At 44.2% G+C, this 18252-nt stretch overlaps 1 protein-coding gene across 2 annotated transcripts in view; it reads left to right on the top strand.

Annotated features, from left to right (window-relative positions):
* LRP8 (LDL receptor related protein 8) overlaps nt 1-16381 on the top strand; it is a 193239-nt gene extending 176858 nt beyond the window's left edge. For both annotated transcript variants that reach the window (XM_086462093.1, XM_086462092.1), the window contains 12 exons: nt 1033-1152; nt 1282-1407; nt 3298-3469; nt 6250-6477; nt 7052-7170; nt 8659-8798; nt 11276-11417; nt 11864-12016; nt 12686-12916; nt 14881-14949; nt 15170-15342; nt 16343-16381. In XM_086462093.1, coding sequence (XP_086318219.1) covers nt 1033-1152; nt 1282-1407; nt 3298-3469; nt 6250-6477; nt 7052-7170; nt 8659-8798; nt 11276-11417; nt 11864-12016; nt 12686-12916; nt 14881-14949; nt 15170-15342; nt 16343-16381 — 1712 coding nt within the window. The remainder of the gene's footprint in view (nt 1-1032; nt 1153-1281; nt 1408-3297; nt 3470-6249; nt 6478-7051; nt 7171-8658; nt 8799-11275; nt 11418-11863; nt 12017-12685; nt 12917-14880; nt 14950-15169; nt 15343-16342) is intronic.
* Nucleotides 16382-18252: the final 1871 nt, after the last annotated feature.

Here is an 18252-nt window from a genome sequence, read left to right as displayed (position 1 = left end):
CCTGGTTTAATGGCTCTGCTGCTCACCTGTGGCATGCGAGGAAGCAAGAAGTAAAAGATAAATGAAAAATTTGCCTTTAAATTGCATTATAGATTGAAGCAAATCAGTTTTGCTTGTTCTGGTGAGCCTACTGTCCCTGAAATCCCACAGCTTCTGTTCAGCAGTCTTACTTAGGGAGAGGACTTTCTTTTCGCCTTGTGTAGGCTAATTACAACAAGAATAAATGGTATTTCTTACAGGAAACCAGCTTTCCTCAACCTCTCATTCAGTTCTAGTTAGGAGGATTAATTTAGTTCTCTTTTTCATTTCAGCACTTGAAAGCAGGATCAGAGTGGTGGCCTTGGGTTAGACAGGGACCCAGGAGAGGATGGGGGGCTGTTGCTTCATAAATTGCACACTTGGGCTGATGCAGGCTGCCAGCAGAGACTGTTGTGTGGGATGTGTTTGTGGGAGGACTGTATCTCCGTGCTAATGGAGTGTCTCTGACAGACTGTACTTTGGTGTTTTCTGGAATATTCACATAGATCATTCCTTGGAGCTAGATGGGAAAATAGTACAGTGTTTCAAAATAGCTGGCCCCTGGGAGATGAGACTCCCCCAGCATGAATTATTAAAGCTCAGAGAGACTGTTCAGAAAAGTCAACATGAACCAGCGCATGGGGAAGAAGGAATCTCCTGGAGAGAGCCCCTAGGTCCCTTGGAAGTTTCTCACATGTGGCAGAACATGCTCGAAGCAGCAGCTCTCTGATGGGATGAGATGCAGAGATTCACATACACTGTATCCCCAGGGCTCCCTGTTCATTTAGCCACTATCTTTCAGTCCAAATGATCCTACAGTGTTGGCTGGGAATAATAAAGAGCAAGAAAGTGCTACCATGGTGGCTTCCTATCTGTGAAGTCACTCGTATGCTTATGGGGCCAGCTCCATATGGGATGGATATGGGAAAGTTTCTGAGGACATCTTTTAAGGTTTATTCAGTCTTACAATTAAAAGCCCTCCTTTGTCATAGATAACCTGTATATCTCTCCCAGGTATTAACGAATGCTCTATGAACAACGGTGGTTGCTCACACATATGCAAAGACTTGAAGATCGGTTATGAATGTGAATGCCCGCCCGGATACAAGCTTCTGGATAAAAAAACGTGTGGAGGTAATTTACATGCAAACAGCAGTCCCTTGTGTTTCACCATACAGAGATGTGATTATATTCACTTCAGCATTGCTCCATCACAGATGGTTTGATTTCAAGTTATTGATGGGTTTCAAACACTCCTTTCAGACATAGATGAATGTGAGAATCCAGACGCTTGTAGCCAGATCTGCATTAATTACAAGGGAGACTACAAATGCGAGTGCTACGAGGGGTACGAGATGGACACCCTGTCCAAGAACTGCAAAGCTGTAGGTAAGACAACGCCACAGGCGCTTAAACTCTGCTTGCTCAACATCACAACTCCGATAAGAAAACATGCTTGCAGGGCTGAGGCTAGGGGAACAGAAACAAAAGGAAACTAGCAAAGGAAGCAAGCAAAGACATTTCATTTCGAGCAGCACAGAACTGCTGCAGTGATAGCAGATGCGTCTCCAGGCAAGAAGTACTGATCATGCAGATCAGAATATTTTAACAGTGTGCAGAGCAGGATTACAGTCAGTAGTTGGCTGTTTGAAGCTGAAACTAGAAAAGAAAGTCTCTTGACAGGTATTATTAACAACAGTGCAGCAAAAACATTTAGTGGTGGTAGTATTAAAAGGAAGAAAACATCCCAATTAAAGCACAGTAGGTTAGCCACCTCTCCACCCTCCCAGCCTCTTACACAAATACCAACATGAACACCAGCAGTTTGCTCGACCTTACAGCAAAAATGAATGTTAGTATCAGAGAGATAGAAAGCTGAATTGTACAAGACATTAGCTGTGCTAGGGGTTTCTTTAATGGAAATAGTGGGTCCCTTGGGGAAGGGTGAGTTACCTGCAATACAAAATAGCTTCTCTGGTGTTATCCTGTACATCCATGTGGCCTCTTTCTTCCCAGGCTCTGTATGGTATGCACAGTGTCCTGCTGTCCTCATAAAGTCTGTTAGTCTCACACCTGCAGTGAGTTAAGGCTGACCCAGATCTGAGACACTGATCTGCTTGTGGGTTAGAAAATTCTGTTGTGCCTGACAGTCTGTGCTGGGAGCCCTGCAGCACGATGTATTCCAGAGCTAGAGCCTTGTCCCAGATCTTCCCTTTCAGTATTATGTTCCTCCGTCCCCTTTTGTCCTTCCCAGTGGAAAGACGCTCTTTGCTAAGATCTTCTACTGGCCGCTGTTGGAGACAAACCAGTCTTACCCACTAAAGCTTGCTCTGAGCCTCCCATCCTTTCCCTACCCCAAACAGAGAGGTGCCCAAAGAGCGAACTAAAGCTTTAGCTGTTTGACTCGCACCTTATTTTAGTGGCAGTTAAGAACGCAGAGAATCACATGTTCTGCTACTGTCAGAGAGCAAGGATGTGCACCTCTTGGTCTGAGCCTAGAGACATAGGTGTCTGCCTCCTACAGTAGGAAACTGGCCTCCATGGGCCCACTGTGAATAACTGTAGAGGCTAAGGTGCTGGCTCTGGTCTTCTAAACAAAATAACTATTTGGTTTCTGTGTGTCCTGCTCTCCTTTCTTGGAAAATTCAGGTCAGCTTTATGCTTCATGAGAGGCTCTGGCCTTGGCTAGCCTATGATTACAACTGCAGTAGCAGTATCAGCAGCACCTAGGGTGCAGGCTCTGGCCTCACAAAAAGACGTGAACTGCCTGAGCCCAAGTGCTCAGGTGGACCGTGTGAGTTCTGCATGTACATGACAGTCTAAAATTCCTCCCTGGCAACCAGTCCTGGCTCTGCTGGACCCAATGTGGCTTTATCATGCATCAGGTCTGGCTGTCTCCCTTCTCTTCAGCCAGCCCAGAGGGCTGTGTCTTCCTTCTCCTGGCCATGAGTCACCAAAATCTGGCCCATGCATTTTGTATCTAAAATGTGTAATTGAAGGTGAGGATATTCTCCAGAGTTTAGCTTGTGGCTTAGCAGAATGGACAGGCTAAGAGCCAGTGTGCATCTAGTGACCGCAGCAGTGCTGTGGTCCTGCATGTCCACATGCAATAGCTTTACCTCTGGAAGCCATTTACACTGCTTCTGATGTGGTGTAAAGCTTCCTTACGAAACAGAACTATCAGTGATTGATAGTTCTGTTGTGGTTTGAGAAATGAAAGATTAATCCAGCCCTTGGGTCAGCTGCTAAAATGACAAATGCACTTATTTTCTGTGGTAGGCAAGAGTCCGTACCTGATCTTCACCAATCGCCATGAGGTCCGTAAGATAGACCTGGTGAAAAGGGACTACTCTCGCATCATTCCCATGCTGAAGAATGTCGTGGCGCTGGACGTGGAGGTGTCAACAAACAGAATATATTGGTGTGATTTGTTCTACCGAAAAATCTACAGGTAAGGGGCAAGAGAGGATGTGTGTTTTGGTACCTTTCCAAAGCTATGGTTCAATCTACCCCTTAAGGACAACCTGCAGAGAACACTGCAGGGTACAGTGAACCTGAGGGCTTTTCTTCCCTTACTGGATTACCTGTTGTGGCCCAGACTTTGTAAGCTTTTTTAGGAACTGATAGAGATCAGGGGCTTGTGCAGTTACCTGGTTTGATAATACAGGGAGGCTTTTCCTCAGTAGTAGATCTTGCTGCATTTGTGCAATTACACATAGACTCTTCTTTACTGAATGATAATATCGCTAAGTGATGCTGCGTGAGACTGCTGCTTGCTGTGTGCTCGCTGTACAGGAAACCACAAAGGACTTAGCATCTGAAAGCACAAAGGAGACAAATAGTGGGAGCAAGGAGGTAGCGACACAGATACTAGCGGCCCACTGTAGTCTCTAGTAGACTAGATTTAAATTCACAGCACTTGACCACAGTACACATTCTATAATTCTCATTCTCCCTCCTCCTTCAGCTAGTTTTATGGCATCCATCACAGTATTATGTACCGGGGCTTGTGAGTATGCCTAGTCAAAAATGCATTTAATTTATGCGCTGAAAATCCCCCATGTATGTTCTCATTTGCATAGCTATTGAACCCTATTGCAGCTTCTACAGTGATTTGTTCTGGATTTTAGCTAATGATCAGGCAATGGTTGATTGGTTTCAGTGTGTGGGAGCCAAGACAGGGTTTCTGCAGGCTGTGGTGGTTCCCATGCCATTTTGCCCAGGCTGTGCTGAGTAGCAGTACTCAAGTAGCTAGGCAGGTGCCCTGAGCAGGCCTGTGGGGCTCTGAAAATGGGGAGATAGTTCAGAAGAAAGCTGGCTGATTCTGTAGGCACAGGCAGGGGTGGGTAAGGGCTTTGTATTCATACGCAGAGAGATATTAAAGACTCGCTGCTCATTCTGCAGCTCTCTGACAGAGATTGCCCTGGGGTGCTGGGGGACACTGAACAGTGTTCATACCCTGAACGTGGCTATACCAAGCCTTTTTCTTTTTCCAAACAGCAGAATTTTTCTTTCTTACTCCTGCTTGCATTGGCTTTGTTGTAAGTCCCACCTTTTCTGCAGAGCGAGCTGTGCAATTACAACTTCTTGACAATTAATGTTCCTGTTTAAGATACGGCTGCTATCACTAATAACAAATGCTTTGAAACAAACAGCCACCGTGTTCTTCCAGCAGAGAACAGGACTCCACCTACAGGAGTCTTCTGGGGAAAAGCAGTCTATAGTTGAGAGGCTACCACAAGGTGAAAACTATGGTACCGGAGGTAATTGCTGACAAGAGATCCCATCTTTTTTTATGCTCGCCTCACTTGTCTTTCCAGATCCTCTCCTGTTGAGAAGACACCCTTTAGGGTGTCAGAATATCTTTTACAATGTTTAGTTACTGGGAGAATTGGAAATGTCACCTGTATTTCAGCCCTCTCATTCTGAAAGCTGCAGGAGCCTCTCTCGGCTTCCCCAGCAGTGCAGCGAGTCACCGTGAGGGTACGGCGCAGCAGCTCACCGCAGTGGTGGGCAGGAAGTATTGAACATGACTGTTACACTGGGGAGGAATTAACTGACTGGAGTTGTGTAGTTAGAGCAAGTGGTGCTTGTCAGACTTGGCAACACTCAGATGCCCTGCAGACCCCTGATGATACCATTCATTTGGTATTGGGTCAGTGAGAAACCACCGTTCCTTGTAGTAAAGATGCAGTAGCGTGCTGTTAATCCAGGCTGATGCTGCGTAGCCATTCCAGCCTGGGCCGCAGACCATAAAGCAGTGTCAAGAATTCCTGGTTTTAGACATTTGTTTCCAAGTCTGTAGTCTGATACTGGAGAACTCGGCTCCTGTATGACTTACCTTTTACATTCTATGGCCAAAGGCACAATGGCCAGTGAAAAGGAGACGTAAACTATCTTGCAGTTTCAAAGGAGGGGGGCGAGGAGAGCGCGCGGAAACTCTCTGCTGTTTTGTAACTTTTTTAAGATATAACAAGTTATTTTAAGAACCAGACTAAGCTCTTAGAAACACTGATGCAGACTCAGTATAACTCCATTTCAGTTCATTCAGTGCAATCAATGTTGGTGCAGGGGCAACAGAGCAGAATCAGGCTGTGTGCTTATAGGAGCAACATTGAGTTATTTATGAAATATCCATGAAGAGTTTGCTGCCTGTCATTAACATTCTGAAGATTTTGAGGCTGACACTGATATTTAGTGAGCCTTTTCTTTGTATCTAACAAGATCACTTGCCAAATTAGTATAGCTCCATTAATTCCTTTGATGAATCATAATTAGTTACACAGGTCCTAATTCTGCAATACATTTAAGTACATTTATTTGCATGCTAAGTTCATCTCTGTTCAGCAGAACGCTGGAGCTTGTATTTCTAATGTCCATAAATCGCAAAAATCGATGCTATTGAAGTCAACGTGCCTGAAGTCAGATGTTTGCTGAATTGTGCAGTTATAGCAGGAAGCAGGTAGAACAATAAAATGGCAGTTCCCTAGTCTGGAAATGCCTGCCATCCAGATACAGGGAAATAAGAACAAGTTGTAGGAGAAAGCAGGAGGTTGCAGTATGCAGCCATAAGGGTTTCTCTGTCAATCATGCTGCCACACGTGCACTTTCTTTCCATGGGGTTGCGGTGGTGCTACCTGGCATTCAGCTGTCTGAGGTCCAACCCCATGCCCATGTGCACGGCCCTCTCTGTGCCTTATGTCAGCCCAGTGACGAGTCCTGTCTTTGCAGCGCCTACATAGACAAAGCGAGTGACACAGCTGAGCAGGTGATTTTGATAGACAGCCAGCTGAACTCTCCTGAAGGCCTGGCAATAGACTGGGTTCATAAGAATATCTACTGGACGGATTCCGGAAACAAGACCATCTCAGTGGCCACTGCAGATGGAAGCAGGAGGAGAACACTTTTCAACAGTGACCTCAGTGAGCCAAGAGCCATTGCTGTTGATCCCACACAGAGGTAGGTGTAAAGACCTCAAACTCTCCCTTCGCCAACAGAGATGTTCCGGTCTTCTTTCTGCCTCTCTTACAAAGTTGTGGGTATTTTTCACCGCATCAAGACTTCAGATGCCCTTTAAGATAGGTCGATTCATTGAACTTAAATGGGACTGCTGAGATGGTTCGGCTAGTTCTTTGCAAGGCCACTGCTATTAAAGAAAGTTCTGAAAATAATGGTCAGGTCATGTGTTCAATGGGCCTGAGCTGGTCCAGGCACATAGGTTGTGCTGGGAAATGAAGTAGTCTGTCTGACGCGTATGGGCTACTTGGATACGTGAAGTCCACATACCTAGCAGGCACACCAGGAGTTTGCGTGGGGTTACTAAGGTGAGGTTTTGCATTCTGGTGCGAGTTTTGCGGCAGAGCATGCTGTGGGACAGTATGTGGCTCCACTAGGTGCAGATCAGAATTCACTGAAGTGGCTTAGGCGCTTTGCTATAATGAGGAGAGAACAGGGCACCTCCTACTCCAATTAGTAGTGCAGAGTTCTTACGCTAGAGTCCAATTTACTGTTTTCTTGCATCTGTCTCTTTCAGGTACATGTACTGGTCTGACTGGGGAGACAAAGCCAAGATCGAGAAAGCTGGTCTGAATGGTGCGGGGCGCCGAGTGCTGGTGACTGACAACATTGAGTGGCCAAATGGCATCACGCTTGGTAAGTGCCCAGGTTACAGCTCCACCATCCACTGTGGCTGACCTAAATTTATTTTTATTGTTAAACAGGAAAACAAAATTGTAAATGTGCAAAGGCATCTGCACACAAAAATCCTGGAAATATTCTGTCATTTACTGCTCGCCAACACGAGCAATTTTATTTCAGTAGCAAGCATAGGCAGTAAGCCTTGCTGCAGTCAGAACCTCATGCTGCAGGAGCTTTGAGTTGCTTTTCGATGTGCCTTAAAGCAAAGGGAAATTTTGGGGGAGGATGCAGAGCTGCAACAACCTTTTGGAAGTCCAGGAGGCATCAGAGAGCCCTTGGTGCTAGTGTCTCTGGACCTGGACCTGTCTCAGCAGCAGTGTCAAGATACATCATTGGACTGCTTAACGCAGGGTATGTCAAGGAAGGAGACACAGGCTGCAGAGCCCGTTCCCCGTCAACATGCCTGCCCAGCCGCTCTGGCTGGGGGTGGTGAGATGGAACCCATCTGGGCCCGTATCCTGCGTCCTACTGGCACAGAGGGCTGTGGTCGTTCTTGCTGCCACCCCAAACTGCAGGAGTGGGCAGGTTTCCTGCCCGCCTGGGGCAGCCGGGGACAGTCTCCTCTGGAGGTACAGCCGTATGGGTGTAATGCTGTGCAAGTGTGAGGTTCTCTGCTTCGGTTTATATTTAAAAATTCTGACCATGGCAAGGTTGTAGGAGAAAATGCTGCTATCATTGCATAGTGTTGAAGTGCTACTGCTGTGAACAAATAAAGTTATCCTTTAGTAATTAAGAAATTAATTAATGACTTGTTTAATTAGAGAACTTGCTTTGTGTTGGCACCTATCCACTTGCAGTCTGTTTAGTAAATCTCATCCAAAATGAGTTAATTTGTTCCAGGAAGAGAAATTCAGCGCTTAGTGTTCTAAATAACGTTGGATCCTTCCGTCCCACTCTTAACCTGCACCCTCCCCAAAACCTGGCTGGTTGTAGTAGCAGTATCCCCACCACCAGCATTCCCCCAGCCCGCAGCACAAGATGGGTTTCTGGACCCAGGATTCTTCTTCACTGAAAATGTGTAAATCACACAACTCCTTCAGAGAGGTGTTTCACTTGAATCACAGTTGTTCTCCAGCAAGAGGCCAAGGACTTGATAGCCTTGAGATGGATGAAGCTTCTCTCTCAGGCACTGATGAAGTGGCTCTGGGAAGCCCAAACTGCTGCTGGCCTGCTCCTCCTGGTAACAAAAGAATCTCATTGTACAAAGCTGTCAGTCAGGCATTCCACACACACACACCAGAATGTTCCTCTTTTTTAATCTTATTTATAGGGTCTTATCCCAGCATATCTGGGCACTGATTCAAAATCAGAACTAGTGTTAAAAAAAAAAAAGGCCCAGTAATAAAGAGATTAGTCATGCTGCCAGCAGGAAAAACATGCTGGGCAAGAGAAAAAGTTGCAGGAGCTGTGTGTAATTTTGCTTCATTGTGTTTCACTTCTCAGATTTGCTGAATCAGCGTCTCTACTGGGTGGACTCCAAATTGCATTCACTGTCCTGCATTGATTTCAATGGCAGCAACAGAAAAGTTCTGATCTCTTCTGTTGATGATCTGAGCCATCCTTTCGGCTTAGCAGTGTTTGAGGTAAGAGTCAAAAGCGGATGTAGAACAGACTGGAGACTGCAAGAGGTCTCAGAGCTGCTCTTGATTAAAAGCTCTGCCTTTTGCATAGCACAGAAAGCTCAGCGAGGGCATTTGCTGCTATAGAAACCGATTAACCTGGTGTGGGTTCAGCAGGGAAAATTGTTTTCTAAAGCCCTTAATCAGGAGCAATGTGTCATCTCATGCTTTTACCTAACATAGTACCAGCGCATCTGTGAGGGGCTGGTGGTGCCCACCGTAACACCTCCCACAGAACTGGAAAATGGGTCATGGGTTTTCTGTGATTGGAGTGGAGCCAACTGTCCGTACAAAGGCCAAAACTGTTAGCGAGGGAAGGGAGAAGCCACTTACTGTGATCAGCAGGTGGGACAACCATCCACTGTGTGACACTGATACATGTCTCTTGTCTTTTGAAAGTCGGACATTGAGGGGAGGCGCACGGGCTCAGAGCAGCCTCTCAGCCTGCAGGGGAGCTCTCGGCAGCTTTGTTTCACACCATCTTTGCGTACCTGTGTTGCATTTTCTGGTGCCAACAGAGCCCTCAGGGGAGGACGGCTTCTTAAATTTTGCTGCATTGGCTAGTTGTTTCCATTGTCCATCCCAGCACCTGCAGAAGTATCCTCAGAAACATTTCCACCGGTCTCAGGAGTCTCAAGGCTTCAGCTGGGAGTATCTGTGCCAGCAAGGCACTGGCAGGGCTCCCCTGGCAGTCACTGTGCGCCAGTGCATTGCTGAGGCTGGGGACTCAGCGTTAAAAAAGGCGCTTGTTCACCTGGTTCTGAAAGGGTCAGTTAATTCTCTTTCAGGCTGAACTGCTCCAGTTAGGACGTGCAAACACAGCCACACATCAGAGGAACTTCCCTGTCCCCACAATTACAGCTCTGATCCTACGAAGACATAATCCTATTTTCACAAAGGCTTCCAACTTTAGCTTGAGTATGTTCCATTGAAAACTCAATTAGTCTTGTAGATTCAGTGCTCTTGTAACATTCAGTGCCACACTGTAGCCTTACTAAAAGCAGTGCAGTAATTAATTAAATAGTACAGTTCAGACCCTCAAATGTCATCAGGGAAGAACTAAGACCCGCTGAGATCTGCCAAAATTCCTCCCTAAATGGGAATCTGCATTTCTGCCATGAGTTCGGACGCGGCTACCCAGTGGCAGGGCCCAGGGCTAACAGCGTCCTTGCAGTTTGTGTCTCGTGCTCACGATCTAAAGCGTGTGTTCGAAACTACGTTCCCCATCCTGTCTCAGGAGTACTCCAGGGTATGGAAGACATAATTGAAATCTCTGCTTTGCCTGGGTGGAAGCAGAGAGACAATCCAGCTCTTGGGCTCTTCCTGCCCTGTTAGAGGATTGCCAAGTATCCCTAGCCTGGGGCAGCAAAATCTTCTCTCTGGTAGCTAAGCTCCTTTGTGTGATTATTTAAATGGTTATGGGACCAAAACCTTCAACTTTGCCACCTCGCTCTAGGTAAGCTATAGCAGAGGAAGGTGTCCAGTTGGCTCCCTGTCAAGGTGTGTGTCAGCCTCCTTTCTTTTCATTTCACTTTACTGGGTTGGCTTTTGACTCACCAAAACCCTGTTCCTTAGAATCCTTATTCCTCCCATGCAATGTGTGTGATACGTAGGCGTATAACTTTGGGCACAGGTTTCCCCGAGACATTGCTGCTCTTTAGTTTTATCCTCATGGGCAGTGTTTGGAAGGATCTCTTGGGTTGTTTAACCTCTGTACAGCCTTCCTTATCTGAATGGATGGTTAGCATGACAGACAACCCTTTGGCTTTTGATAATTTACCCTTGGTCTCCAGCAGCGTGGATTTCCTTATGGAAATCCACGTGGTTTTTAGCAGGCAGCAGCATACATAGCTGACCAAGCAGCTAAATACTGTTTGATAGCTGCAGTTCCTGTGTACCTCCTTGCCAGTTATTTTGCATCTTCAATCATCATATGCCTTGCAAAAGATACTAATAAAAAAAAAGAAATAGATACGCATCATCCAGGTGTGCTCTAGGCACTGGCCTCTTCATAGGTACCTGTTTAATGCAGGTCTTATCTTTGGAAAGGAGAAAAGCATCAGCAGAGATAACAAAGGTTTCTGGTATGGCCCTTGGTTCTGCTCATGATCCACTCCATCTTTTTTTTTAAAAAAAAAAAGGTTCAGAAACAGAGTGGATGCAACTTTTCTGTACTTAACCAATTTCTGCTCTCTCATCTCAGTCTCATAGCTACTCAAAATTGCTAAGTACTTTATAAACATGTAGCGTTGCTGTGGGTCTGAACATTAGAAGTGACAGTGTCCAAAAAAAAAAGAAAAAAGCTGCAGAGAGAAGTAGCATGAACCGAAGGTGCCCCAAGGTAGGAGCACAGTGCGTTGACTTTGTGACTGCTGGAATTTAATCCAACTTGAGTTGGATTTGAGCGGGGCGAGGTCAAAAATCCTGTGCCTTTCCTGCAGGACAGAGTGTTCTGGACTGACCTGGAGAATGAAGCAATTTTCAGTGCGAACAGGCTGAATGGCTTGGACATCTCCGTTTTGGCAGAAAATCTCAATAATCCTCATGACATCGTGGTATTTCATGAATTAAAGCAGCCCAAAGGTAAGACGTGTCCTTGGGGTGTCATAGCCCCAGATCAGGTTTCTTTGAGCTAGTAAAGAAATGCTTCCTGATGGCTCTTGATGAGAGAGAAAGCACAGGTAGTAATGCAAAATCAATGCCTAATGTTTGAAGTTCCTGCATAATTAATTCAGCAGCAGCATTTATTGACAAGTCTGCAGTTTGTTAATAGATGTTTAATTAGCATCTTTGATAACAGTGAGTTACTCTCGTCACTGTGATACTTGCCATTCATTATGTATTTGGGCAGTTTTTGTAGTAGTGTATAAGGTTTCACTCTACTCCAAACTGTAAAGGTGCTTAAGCAGCCCACTTAATTCAGGTAGGGGGTGGGAGAGGGGCTTCTTACAAGCCCTGACGTTTCTTTGCCAAGAATAAGAAATAAATAATTAGAAAAATAAATTGTCTTTTCTTCCATCCTTGAACAGCTCCAGATTGCTGCGAGCTCAGCCCCCAACCAAATGGAGGCTGTGAGTATTTGTGTCTTCCTGCACCTCAGATCTCTCCCCATTCTCCCAAGTATACGTGTGCCTGTCCCGACAACATGTGGCTGGGTCCTGACATGAAAAAATGCTACAAAGGTAAATACCGTCACATCACTGTTTCGCTGGTCCAACAAAGTCACACTTGCAGTGAACGTTATTTCCTGATGGTGGAACACAAACGCCAGCCTTGGTATTCTGCTACTTGCCGCCTTCTGGACACAGCATTGCGGTGTCCTTTGTTGAAAGCTTGCTTGTTCTTGAAAGTACAACCAGAAAATGATAGAGCATGAAGGGGGAAAAAGGGATAAGTACTAGCACTAGAAGTGTGAAAGGTCAATAAATCATTAAAATTCGCCATATTATTGCCCTATAGATACTGGATGTGGAGAGGCCACAGTCATTGCTGATAACAGCCTGAAGAAATTAGTGGTTTCAATGCAATTTTCCCTAACATGCAAATAGTTCCTGGTACAAATTCAGTACGTTCTGAGGTACTGAAAAAACCTCACAAGTTTTTGAACTTCTTAACTACCTTCCATCCAAAATGCTTTGTTACTATTAATAAAATAAGCTAGACTTTAGGAAATCATTTCTGCAGCTTTAGGTAGAGAACTATCGATAGTCTGACTACCTGGTAAATAGAACTGGAACTTGGTTTCTGCCTCTCATCAGTAAACATAAGTCCTCCCTAGATTTATATTGCCATTTGCGATTTGATTTGTGTACTTACTTTAACCAAATATCATTGTTGCTCTTGCTTTTCAGATCTTCCAACTGCTTCAACTACTGTACTGCTCTCTACAACCGCAGCATCCCGTACCGCCAGTACCACGACCATCTCAACTGTGCTTGGCGGTGCCAATAACACCGCTGAAGTTGTCCCCAAAGCTGTATCAGAAGCTGCGATTACCACCCCAGGTTTTCATTTACCTTCCACCACATCCGTCCTGATAGATTCTGAGATGACCACTGGAAACAGCAACTTATCACAGCACTGTAAGAACATGAGAGTCCTCTTTTCTTTTTTTCTATACGTACCGTATCACAGAACCTCACACGCTGCTGGGAGACTTGACCTAACATCTGGGTTATAAACGGGTCAGATGCAGGCACACCCTCTTGCACAGCAGACATCTGTGTTATGGTGGCTGTTGTCATTCTAGGCACTCGGGATGTTACGGAATTTATGTCAGGTTTTCATCCAACACACATGAAATGGCCTCTAGAGATGAGGCCCTGCGAGTTCGAACTAGTCCTTGCCTTGTGCCTAAAACTAGTTCATCCCAGCTTCAGTGCTGTTTGTAGCACTGCAGACCGTAATGTGCGTGATTCTACAGGCACTTCACCTATTTTAAGTGTTTTAATTAGTAATGTGATCCAACACCAGTTGTGGGTGAAAAATGCCTCCTGTCCAGCTTTAGCCCAGCTGGACGTTTGGAATTGCTACGGCCCAGGCCAAGCTGCAGCTGCGTGGCTGTGCTTTGCCTGTTAACGTGGCCTGATCCATGACGTACGTTTCAAGCTTTGCGCTACGTATCAGAGAAGTGTCCCAGCGAGGAGCGCTAATAGGCTCTCCTCAAGTTCACCCTACGTACCGAGTAACGAAACACCAACCTACTGTCTCAGCGCTAGCAGGTAATCCCTCTAGATCGCGCTGCCAAGGTAAAGCAGCAAAGCTGAACTGCTTTTCAAAAAAAAAAAAAAAATTCTAGTCCAGAGAGAAGACTTTACTCTTCAGGACTGTCATTCAATACCTCAAACAGATCTAGATTGCTTTAAAAATGGTAAAATTCTTTTTTCCCTAACAGTTTCACTGAGCAGAAATAGGCAGTTTCCATTGCACCTGGAAAGCAAAGTTAAACCATCCCTGTTGGACGAGGGTGCCTGTTTGTAGGAACAGTGGTGTAGTGTAGTGCACTCCGTGCTGCATGTGGGAGAGCAGAATCCAGTTTCAAACACTCATTCTTGTAAGTTCTTTTTGTGCAAATTTCTTTCAAATGGAGTAATTAACTTTTTAATAAGCCATGGAAGCAAGGTGCTTTAATGGTCCACGTTTGAAGCAGTCTGGCTTTCTATTAAGCAAATAACTATGTAATACAACAACCTGCCACAGGCAAGTATTTAAAAGGATAAATTGCCTCGTAAGTTCCATGAATTGGTTTATCAAAAGACAAACTACAGTTGATTCCTCTTCTCAATTCCTGGTGTTCTAGCAAAAATAAATTTTCTGTGCTGATCCTCTATTATAAGAGCTCAGAGCAAACATTTCTAAGTATATAACTTGAAAGGTCTGTTGAATTTTTTAATTATTGTTATTACTCCCTATAATTGTTTTGTTTTTTTTTTCCTCTTGTGAGTACCATGTTGAGTTTTGGGGTCGTTCTTGCGTGCTGAGGCAGACTGCAGCCATGAGTGATGTATGTGCTGCCTAACTCCTTAGCTGTAAATGAAAAAAAAGCGGTGCAGATGGCTTTGAACTCCATTCTTTTTCTGTCAGCTCAATAAATAATTGTGTCAGTACTAGAAAGCGTTCTGCTGCGGATTTTTAAGAGCACTATTCTCCATCCCCTGATCCGTGCATGGAATTGCCATTAAATGTCGTGTTTTTTAAAACCAGCCTCCCTTTTTGCGCTTGAAAATTAGGGACCCAAGTACAGTCACTTACTCATTTCTGGTTAGAGCTTCTCTACCTGGTAACTGCACTGACCCCTTCCAGTAACTGGCCACCCTCTCCTGCTGTAGTTTACAATCCTACGACGAAACAGCTCAGCTTAGCCCAGATTTGTGTGTACCTGGTTTTTATCTTCTCTGTAACAATTTCATTACAAAACGCGTTGTAAACTCTTTAGTGACAAAAGCTTTCTGGTGGGCAGAACAACGCAGTTACTAAAATAAGACATTCTTCAGGCATAGCTTTAAAACCAGCAAATCAGTTAAATGATTGACTTCTGTAATTACAGATGCAAATAATGACCAAGGCTTTGATTCAACTGTGACAGCAGCTGTTATTGGAATTGTCATTCCTGTCGGTAAGCTGATTTGATTTAACCTTTGATGCTGATCGTACCAAAATGCTACTGTAAATACTCGTCTGATTTTCAGGGGTGGGGGTGGGAAAGAGTACAGAAACTGCCAAAATGGGGAAAAGTAGCCTGGCTTTCAGAAAACTGTACAAGGATGGATCTCTGCATGGGAAGATCCCAGCAGATTGATGCCTGGCTGACAGCCCTTTCCTTCCTCTTTCCTCAGTGGTCATTGGCTTGCTGTGCATGGGGGGATACCTCATCTGGAGAAACTGGAAACGGAAGAATACTAAAAGCATGAATTTTGATAACCCAGTGTATAGGAAGACAACGGAAGAGGAAGATGAAGATGAAATCCACATTGGGCGGACTGCCCAAATTGGACATGTCTACCCAGCAGTAAGTATCTGAGGAAACTGCTGATAGAGATTAGTTGCGTTGAGAGTTTAGATACAGAAGTATCTCCAGCGCATTACAGTGTTGGTTATTTGCCATATAGTGACAACAAACCAGAACTTCTTTAATCATCATTGAATAGGCAGAAGCCTTAACTGCTAGGCAGCTCATGCAGTTGTTTTAGAATATAGTGGTCTATATAATAAGATATTCTGTTCAAATGAAGAATAAATGTCCTAGTCAATACACCCAGTAAGGCAGGAAGTGTAAAGCTCAGTAAGTGACAGCGATTACTAATCCTCTGCTGGATTCCATTATATCTGTGCTTAGACTGCTACCAAGTGTCTCAGCTATCTTAAGGATAACTTGAGTTTCTCTACAAACCAAGAGACTATTTTCTCTGTAATACAAGCGTGTAAAGAAGAGTCAGATTGCTCACAGGGAGGAGTGAACAAGGTTCTCTAAGAAATTAAGGAAATATGCTTTGGCGAGATCAAGCTCTACAAAAAGCAAACACTCATTTTGATAGCAAGTGCTGTGTGTGCAGGAGAGAGAGAACCTGTTCTGGCAGTTTGTAAAGGAGCCTCCTTCAAAGCAGCAGCCCTGGCGGGACGAAGCACCGGCAGTTAGAACTGCACTGTGTTTTTAGAGGAGAGCATAGAGAGCCATAAGTAACGAGTGAAGGCAGTATAGCTTCTGTAGGCAGGCAGGCACGGAGGTAATGCCCTGTATTATTTAAAGGTCCTGCTGAAGATCACACTGGAGAAGGTGTCATCCCTTACAAGGAACTTTATCCAATACACAAGTGAAGTAAACTTGCCAGCACCGCTTCAGTAACGCTGCAGTGAGCAACCCCATTTGGGGGAAAAAAATCGGTGCATAAAATAGATTTGTCACCAATGCGCTGGGACAACAATGAGATTTTTAACAAGAACTACAAGTTAACACCAGTATCGCAAGTCACAGATTTTCTCAAGTGGGTTTTTTTTTTTCTCCTTCACAGCGTGTAGCATTAAGCTTAGAAGATGACGGGTTGCCATGAGGATGAAGTTGCTGCTCGAAGCACCACACTGAACAAATTTGCTTTGGATCACAGAACCTGCTTCTTCTTTTTGATCGTTATTTATGTTGCAGAAGGGTAACCACAAAGTTATAATGAACTGCAAACATCCAAAGGATGTGAGAGTTTTGTATGTATAATCTTTTATACATGTTTTAACTTGTTGCACTACCCATTTGTGATAGTGAATAAGCGACAGCTGAGCTACTAACTCAATGTACATAACCAGCCAGGCCGAAAGTTCAGTAGCTATTGCTTTATTTTAAGACTATATTTATAGATATTTTGTAAATATGTTGAATATGCTTTGTGGCTATCCATCAACATAAGTAAAAACAAATTCTGTACAGGCAGTTTAGAAATATTTATTAACAAAATCTGGATTATAAGATCTGTTCTGTAAATATAGTAGAGGGGTGAGAGTATTTATTTTTTTGTATGTTTGGCTTGCTGTGCATAGATGATCTGTGTATATATATCTATCTAGTCTAGATAGATATATAGGCATATAAATATATACATATATATAAAAATATATACATATATTTTAAAACTACTAGCCTAGGTTTATGAAAATTAAGGATAATTGAATTTTTACAGGATGTTTGAGAAGTTTGCTTTGAAATCTGAAGACACTAAGTGAGAAAGAGCTGTGTGGTAAGACAGCTGACAAATGAAGCACTCCCAAACAAACAGAGCTCCTGCTCTCCGAACTGGCTCATAAGGGTTGTTTTTCCATTTTCCAGTCTATCCAGAAAGATTCATCTGCCGTGCTTTTAATTGAAGAGCTATTGCTTACAGCCCTTCAGCCAGGAGATACTCTGACAGGGCTCAAGTTTTTTGTGTTGTATTGCTGGTTTTTACAGCTTGGTTACAAATTTAATAGAGGACTTTTGTTTGCTTGTTTCTAAATGTAAATCTAAATGCTTTTCCCCACTGGGAATCTTGCACCTCTCAAATTATCTTAGAATTATGAGAAACAAAGATTTAGCCATAGACTTCCATACGCCCGGGGTGAGCGCTTTCACCTGGATCATCAGGAAAACACCAACACAATAACAAGTTAATTCCTTCCCCCTCTGCTCGTACTGATCAACAGTCCACACTTAGGAGCTGCTGGGGGGCAGTGTCTTAATTCAGCGTGTGCAGAATTCTCTGAAGTGCAGCAGTTACCATCCAGATTACTGCCAACAGAACGACCTGCACCGTAGTAGATCTGCTGTACCACAGAGCACTAGGCAAGGAGGTTAAAACTTCACAGCCTTAGCGATACCTTTGGCTGGGTCATCCTGCACCTTGCAGAACAAACAAGGTTTTTTTCTCATCTCACTCTATAACAGGGAATTCTATGGGAAGTGAATGCACGTACCTGCCGCTCAGGTAATGTTTTAGCTACCCGTAATGGACTAGGACCTCCCTGAACTGTACCAACACCCAGAGAAATCTTCCGAGCTTAGCTCAGTCCAAGCTTTTGCATTCAAGTGAGTAGAATAAGCTCAGCCTGAACAGGTTTGGGTTTTTTTCCTTTTATTTTTCTTTCCTTTAGAATAAATTCACAGTGACACATGAGCTGGAAGGGGATTCTTGACTAAGAAAAGGAAGAAAGTGTCTGAAGGCCTTGTATGCATTACAAACATACTACACACTCTCAAAGTACTTCATGGCCTTCATAGACAATACGTAAATAATCAAACATCCTTCTGTTCAAATTTTAGATTTTAAGGCAGTGAATAAATGATTGAGAGATCCTATTATTGTTTTAAGGTATGAAGTTCTGTTTCTACAAATCCATGCACTGTGTGCATGAAGGAGAAACATGAGAAGAGACTCTATGTGATAACACTGTAACTAAC

This window comes from Leptosomus discolor, chromosome 3, assembly GCF_034619465.1.
Source record: "Leptosomus discolor isolate bLepDis1 chromosome 3, bLepDis1.hap2, whole genome shotgun sequence".
Taxonomy (NCBI): domain Eukaryota; kingdom Metazoa; phylum Chordata; class Aves; order Leptosomiformes; family Leptosomidae; genus Leptosomus; species Leptosomus discolor.
This window is presented reverse-complemented; position numbering and strand designations above follow the sequence as displayed.